The following is an 8302-nucleotide window of genomic DNA, read 5'->3' on the forward strand; positions in this document are numbered from 1 at the left end:
CAACTAGCCTATACAAATAATAACAACCCAGTTTACCTGCTCTCAAAATTAATCTTCCGAAGGAGAAATACACTCGCACTCTCGTCGGAAGGCGATACCATTCTCAATATGCTTCATTGCAGAATCCCGGCTTCTCAATCTTGGTTTAGTCATGCTGCTCCTAAAGTCTGGAATGCACTTACAAACGAAACAAAATAACAACAGTTCGTGCTCTACCGAAATATGCTGTATGAATCACTTGTTGACAATCATAGGCAAGGTAAATCCACATATGAATGACATGTGAAAATCTTGTGTTTCAAGAAATTATTGTGTTTCAAGTTTTCATTTTGCGTTTAATAATTACATTTCCATTTTACTGTATTTACTGTATATATTTTGGTGTTACCTTAGCACCGTTTAGACAAGCAGGTGGGCTACTTGAAAAGAAGCCGCATGAGGAAAGCAATACGAAAACGACAATGCGGTTCGATGCAATGACCACGTATTCCCTGGGGAAGAGTCGTTTGGCAGATCTTGGCTGCTGTTGCACAGTATTTAGTTTGTTTTTACAGGAGAGAACCAAATTAAAACGGCAATTAATTTTTTCCATTATTTTAATGCAGGGATAATGTTTGATTGTACATTATATTTCTATATAGTCCCCTCCCAGTTCAATGCACTTACGCCATCGGATAGGTAGTGCTTCGATACCGCGTGAGAAAAATTCTTTCGGTTGACTGTGTAGCCACTCGTGTACCGCCGATTGGACGTCTGCATCAGACTTGAACCTCTGCCCTCCAAGGTGCTCCTTTAATGGACCAAAGATGTGGAAATCAGATGGTGCCAAATCTGGTGAGTATGGCGGATGTGGTAGGCATTTGAAGCGTAGGTAATCGATGGTTTTCATGGTTGCACGAGCAGAATGAGGACAGGCGTTATCATGTTGAAGCAAAACACCTGCACTCAGCAATCCCCTTCGCTTTGTGCGTATCGCTGGCCTCAAATGGTTCTTGAGAATGTCGGTGTAGGTGGCACTAGTCACTGTCGTACGGTGGGCCATTTAGTGTTCCAGAATAGGACCTTTCTTATCCCAGAGTAAAGTCAAAATGACTTTCCTTGCAGAGCTCTGGCTGCGAAACTTCTTTGGTTTCGGCGAAGACTAATGTCGCCATTCTTTGCTTGCACGTTTCGTCTCCGGTTGAAAATGGTGCACCAAACTTTCATCCCCGGTGACAATGTGAGCTAGAAAATCATCATCCTCCTCTTCATAACGCCTCAGCAGCTCTTGACATGCGTCAACCCGACGGACTTTCAGTTCCTGCGTCAGCTGTCCAAGTATCCACATGGCGGACTTTTCTGTAGCGGAGTTTGTCATGCACTATGTGTTGTACTGAACCGAAGCTCACATTCAGCAAGGAAGCCATTTCAGCCAGAGTGACACTCCGGTTTTCCTGAATAAGCCGATCTGCTGCGGCTATCGACTCCTCTGTCACAACTCGCTGAGCCTGACCCGGACGTGGAGCATCAGTCAATAAAGTCGTACCTTCTGCGAATTTCTTGCACCAATCGTAGACTTTCTGCTGTGACAGACAGGCATCCCCATACTTCGTCTGCATTCTCCGATGAATATCAACCGGTTTCACACCTTCACTCCATAAAAATCGAATAACTCCAAGCTGTTCCTGGTTGGTGCAACTGCGTAGTGATGCCGCCATCTTGAATCAGCTGTTACTGACATCCAACCCCACCTAGCGGCACTGCTTCGTACTACCAGCTCGGAAAGACGTCAAAGACTGTGTCTGCAAATTTCCAAACGCCTAGAAAGATAAAAATATTTTTAATGGCACTTTTGCAGTTTTCATTTGATTCTCCCTTGTGTGTGTGTGTGTGTATATATATATAGTATATATATATATATATTATATATATATATATATATATATATATATATATATATATATATATATATATGTATATACAGGGTGACTGGTAATTAGATGTATTCCCTGAAAGGGGTTAAATTAGAGACAATTTGCAATAAATTTGACCATACGATACCCCGTCCGAAAATTAGTAGTTTTCGAGATAATCGAATTTCAATTGTGTTTTAAAGAAATGACAATTTTCCACATAAAAAGATGAATTGAGAAAAAACTGCTCATTGTATGGAACATATTTCAGCGTTTTCTGATAGCTAACAAATAAGTGGTTCGTTGAAAAAAAAAGTTTTTCCCTAATAACAATCACATGTAAACTTACAAGTGATGATAAAAAAATGCACTCTTAGTTTACTTGGCAACGTATTAATAACAAAAATGGTATGACACGAAGCGTACAAATTACTTAAATTACTTCCTTGAGTCATCAGCTATCCAACAAGGTACAAATGTTGCTAACATTCACATTTGTGTACAAGAAATAATACTTCATTCATCTTCATGTGAATGGAATCAATGAACAATACAATTAAAGAACATTACACGTCTTGCTCAAAGTGGGCACCTCCATAACGAATGCAGGCACACAGGTTTTTACGGACATTTGGTCTCTTAACTCGTGATGTGATGGTGTCCTTGATGTGTTGACTAGCTGTTAAGATCCTCTCCCTGATCTCTTCTTGCGAGTTTACCGGTGTCTTGTCATGTGGTTCCAAATGTAAAATTCGCAAGGTGTTAAATCGGGGGATCGAGCCGGCCAGGGAATCGGGCCGCCTCGGCAAATCCATTTCTTTGGGTAATTTTCATCCAGCCACTGTCGCACGCCCAGGCAGAAGTATGGATGGGCGTAATCAACAATCATTTGATCGAGCCATTTTTCCTGTCCCAAATCTTAAATGGCATCACTTATGAACATTTTTTGAGGAACGGGATGATTGATCAGCATGATGACTGCTCAGCTCGATCCCCCGATCGATTACAGGGAATACATCTAATTACCAGTCACCCCCTGTATATACAGGGTGTCATTTTAATGGCGCCCACGGACCACAGATTCGTACAGAGGAAATCAAAACAAACAACATTTCTCAGTAACATTTTTCTCATTGGTGCGTCGTTTCGGCGCTACAGCCGTTCAAAAAAGCCCGTTTTGCCGCCTGGATGCTGGCAACCCAACACAACATTTGATCGTATCTGTGACGTAATTTCCTGCTGCGAAACGGCGCACGGCATGGTTGCAAGGAACACACAAATTTTGTGAAAAATGACAAACTTCCAACCACATTATTAGCTGTAAAACGAAGCGAAAAACGCGTCCAGTAGACAGAACATCATAGCCTACCAGCCAGAAGATAAGAAGTCATCTCAGGGGAAGGGGAAAGTGAACCAACGATATGAGAAATGGAAACAACGTATTCAAAATGAAGTGTCAATATCGGATTTTATACCAGCCTATATGTCAAATATCAACAACAATAAATTTTATTGGACTTACAGCTTACATGTGGCTGTTTACGCCCAGCTATAGCTACATGTCAAACATTTGCAAATCTCGTTGCAAGTTGATATCTGCAGGCTTGTGTCCAGATGCCTTGTGATACTTTTGGGCTGATAACGGAAGTATCCGAGGTTCACGTTGTTACATTACAACTAAAATACGTACAACCACATTAACAATGTAATAATGAATCAGTAAGGAATATACTGCCCTGTTTACAGTTGCAAACTATTACATGTGTAATCGGTGCATAGATAAACAGTCGTCGGAGAGCTTGTATTACTACTACTTATATCCCTGTATTTTCAACAATTTTTTCACTTGCCTCATAATTCCCTGAATATACATTATATTATGTGTTGCTTACCTTTGGAATTTTGAGTTCTTTCATTTTTATTTGGTCATCTGTTCCGATCTGTTCAGTGTGTCACAGACAACTAGTATCAGAAGGACGAAGTGGATAGAGTAAATTGTAGATGCCAACTTCGTAACTAGATTTGCAAATATTTGACATATAAGCTGAGACAAAATTTGATATGACCACTTCCACTTGAATTCTATTTTCTTTCTACCATGTTTCGTATCGTTTGTTTACTTCCTGTTAGGTTACAGAACGTGTTTTCTCGTTTTGTTTTACGGTACAAAATGTGGCTGATTGTAGCTATGTCATTTTTCACAGAATATGTGTGTTCCTGGCAACCCTGGAAAGCATCGCTTCTCGACGGGATATGACGTCACAAATGCAATCAAATGTTGTGTGTGGTTCCAGCATTCAGGCGGCAAAACGGGCTTTTTTGAACGACTCTAGCGGCGAAATGATGTTCCAACGAGAAAAATGTTACTGAGAAAAGTTGTTTATTTTGATGTACTCTATACGTTTCCGTGGTCCGTGGGCGCCATTAAAATGACACCCTGTATATATATACAACCTTTTCGATGGCGTAGTATTAACGTCGTCGTCTTGCAATCAATGAGTCCCGGGTTCGATACCCGATGGAGACAAATCGTGATTGGGATCCCACTTTTAACTTAAACTATAATTCCAGTCCCCGATTACCCTATCTGTGTATAAAGCCGACATAAATATTAAATAGTATATATAATCCACCTTTTAATATTGTTGCAATTTAATTTATTTTCTTTTTACATTTTGTCATGTATGTAGGAACCTACAGAGATGAACTTTGCCCAACTATAAACTTAATTTGATTCACATTCATTTACTCAAGTGCTAATAATTAAAGAACAACTTCAAAGTGAGACTGGCAATATATATAAGCTTTTCATTCAGGAAGATGATGGGCACGTAAAAATGGCAACATTATTAAATATATTCCTGTAAATAAATATTTTGTAGCACAGAAAATAAATATAATAAATCGTGTAGAGAGCTTATAATGACCCTACATAATTTTGAAAAACTTCTCGATTATAAATCACTTGCTTATTCATAGGAAAGTTTGGTAAGGCCTATGTCTAGGAGGGTAGTTTCCTCAAAAACTTCCACGAGAATATTTCAGAAACGAAGCAAGATATGCTGGTTTATAAGAATACAAACTGATGCATACATTTATATATCTTGTATTTCTTGTGAGATACTTCTTATTTTCATTTCAAGGTTTAGACTTCTGTAACTTCTAACGTATGCAGCACTGCCTCATCGTTTTGGTACTAAAATTTTCAGTTTTGAATCTGAGGTTAAAGTGTATAAAAATGTTCATGATTAAATTAATAAATAATAACTTTGTTTTCAGGTATTGAGCGACCACAAACAAAATAACTTTCAGGCAAAAGTCTATAAAGTGGACTTAAAACTCTTAATTCTACGAGTTTAGAAAAATAAAAATGACACCTTCATTTGCGCCTTATAATACATTATATAGGTATTACATTACATTACATTCCAGATTGACTGGTTTCCATATCAATTAAGGATATACTTTCCCAACACCTGATCGAAAAGGATAATTTTCAGTACATCTTCTGTAGGCGAATCCATTTTTATGTTTCCACGATTTTCCCGCGTCGTTACAGGTGAAATATCTTTAATGAAGTCCATTACCTTTCTGTTCACCCAGTCGTCGTCGCCATTGGTCTAATGGTACGCATATCTTGATGTCAACTGAGTCGATGAAGCAACTGTACAGACGGGCTCACGGGGGGGGGGGGGCAAAACGCACAGGCTACATGATACGATTGACAAGTTGGATTCATATTTCCGTTTTTATGAATCCAGATAAAAGGGATCTTGAGAGAAAACCTTTTTTTAAGGATAAAGGCAGACATCTAGAACCTCAAAAAACAGAGAAAAAGTATATCCCGAAACAATTCTATCCTTCTAACGAAGACACATCTAATAAGTTCAGAAAGATAACTATTGTAAAATTTTGTTTCTTTCACTTTGTGCAGCATGATTTCAGTGCATGCTTCCCAGATGGCATAGTGGGAACGTCGTTGTCTTGAAATCAAGGGGTCGAGGGTTTGATCCCCTGTAGAGGCACGTAGTGGTTCGGATTCCACAGTAATAATGTGTGTCTAGTCTCGATAAGCCTATCCGTGCAGAAAGTGGACTTAAAGCAAACTGAATGTGATTTGACTGTGCCTGTGATTTCAGTACTCATGTCACACAACTTGCTGCATTGATAATATACAATGTTTCACAAGGTTTGCTTATTTTATTGAAGTATAGTGTTCGATGTAGGCGCTTAATTCGGAAGCTATCAGTGATTTAATCGTATTCTGGGTTTGATTCTGGATGAAGGAACACTGGAGTGGTTTGGATATAATTCTATACACTAGATCCAGTCTCAATTAGCCTGTTTGGGAATAAAAGTTAGTTAAAACAAGAAAAGGACCTAACTTCCCATTTCCACGGTCGACATCGATCACAGCCATTGGAAGAATAATAATTTGTTTGATTTATTTATCAAGTGAATGAGAATTCATAATAAAGTATGAGTCATCCTGGTCAAAGAATGGACATTCCATTCTCCTTTCTCCTTAATGAATTTCATCACTTCTCAACCGCTCGCCCTCATCGATGTGATTAACAAAGATAGGTAGAAAAGTGAAGTAAAATAGCATTAAAAAACATTAATGTAAATAGATATTGGAACTTTGTGCTATTCTAGTTATTTGGGCTCTTTCTGGATACGATGACTTGTGTTTTATTTATTTATTGATTTATTTTTTTGGCGGAAGATCCTTCTAAGCCGAGTCCTATTTGTCAACGTTTGGTAACATTGATAAATTCACTGTATAAGCTAAGTTGCCAGTAGGCCTATTTAAGTGCAGGATGTAAAGCCACAGGCAATAAAAATGGGACACCTACAGTATGAAATTCTTGCTTCCCTGCAAGGCGTTGTGTGTGTTGCCTAACTCCCTGGCGACAGCTGAACTTTCTATTGAAAAGTTGCTATTTACGTTTGCTTATCGCCGTAATGTTGCAGGGAAGCGAGAATTTCAGGATGTAGGTGTCCCAAATTCATTGCCGGTGACTGTACAATACTGACGTCACCTTCTCGATTTGAAAGATCTTATGAATTTCCCACGTAAATATTATAGTTTATTGATTCATTCCATAATAAAGATATCAACTGAGGTAACAAGAATAAATTAACAAGATAAAGTCATTCTCTTTTAACAGTTATTAAAATAAATCGACTTATTTCTTGTTTCAAGACGACATTCTTAAGGTGTACAAAATTATTGATCAAATGATATGAAAGAGCAACAATAATTTTAAATGAATGTCTTAGATTCGCATAATATTGAATCTCAAACTTATGGAGAATTTTATATACAATTTGATGTTAGTATTTCAGAATGTTTTGCACAATCAGTTTAATATGAATGGTTCTTCATTATATCGGGTGTTCCAAATGTCGGGTCTGGTCGGAAGAATTAAAGTAATGATACTTTCTTGCAGGTAAACGAATGTAGATGAAATGGATGCCAGGGATGGAACGTACACTATGCAAGAGAAAGCCTAAATTGTGATTCTGCATGCCTCAGGTCTCTCCCAATGGCAAACATGTGATGAATTTCACAGTCGTCATCCAAACGAACGGAAACCTGAACAACGAACGATCTGTGTGGGTCGAATCTTCTAACGCTTCCAGGAGACTGGTTCTGTAGCAGAGAGACCACGCACAGGGCGCCCACGAACATCCATCTATGATGTCAGTTTAGTTCTGACACTGACAGTCGAGAAGAATTTTGTGTTTGCGTTACTAACAATTAAATAAACAGTGTAGATATCATGTTCAGTGACGAAACCTCCCATGTATCTCTCAAGGAAGAGACGGAGAAACTTGCAAACCGCCAAAGATGAAACACTCGTCCACGTTCAATTGATGATCTCAAAGAAAATATTCGTGCTGTATGCCACGCTGTCACACCAACAATGTTACGCAATGTACCAAGAGCTTTCCATTCTCGTATCCATACCTGCAGGGCTCAAGAGGGGCATCAATTTGAACATTTGTTGCCGTAATGCTTTTCCTACCTGAAACAAAGGCAATGTTATCAATATTCAACATTCATCACTTCAAGACTTCCGACTTTCCCTATGAGACCGGACATCTGGGACACCCTGTATATTTGTACTGTTATATTGGCTATTTTACCTAGTTTTTCTACTTCTCTAGGCGGGGAAGTGCGACCTCAGCTACCAGCCGTTTGCAGCACCCCGTGCTGCTTCGCTCCGCCCATTCGTCTTCTCCCCTTCTCTACTGTTATGCGCGGTGTTGCTCCACAGACTCCTGTAACAGACAGGCATGACTGCCACGCGGAATACACATTAAACTGCTCTGGAGCTCATCCGGCCTCTTAGCAGTGGGTACCCAAGGCAAACCTGGAGGAAGGGGTAATGTGTGGCCGAAGG

General features: G+C 39.2%; 1 protein-coding gene across 1 annotated transcript; it reads right to left on the minus strand.

The window, feature by feature from the left end:
- Positions 1–1277: 1277 nt before the first annotated feature.
- LOC145982692 (protein GVQW3-like) lies at positions 1278–1697 on the minus strand. Its single transcript, XM_083116057.1, has one exon. It carries the CDS (start codon positions 1695–1697, stop codon positions 1278–1280), a length of 420 nt encoding a protein of 139 aa, XP_082972183.1.
- Between the last annotated feature and the right edge of the window lie 6605 nt (positions 1698–8302).

This window comes from Lepisma saccharinum, chromosome 2, assembly GCF_977018435.1.
Source record: "Lepisma saccharinum chromosome 2, izLepSacc3.1, whole genome shotgun sequence".
Classification (NCBI taxonomy): domain Eukaryota; kingdom Metazoa; phylum Arthropoda; class Insecta; order Zygentoma; family Lepismatidae; genus Lepisma; species Lepisma saccharinum.

Coding starts and splice junctions, on each gene's coding strand:
- LOC145982692 (XM_083116057.1), bottom strand. CDS start 1,697: ATGGCGGCATCACTACGCAGTTGCACCAACCAGGAACAGCTTGGAGTT.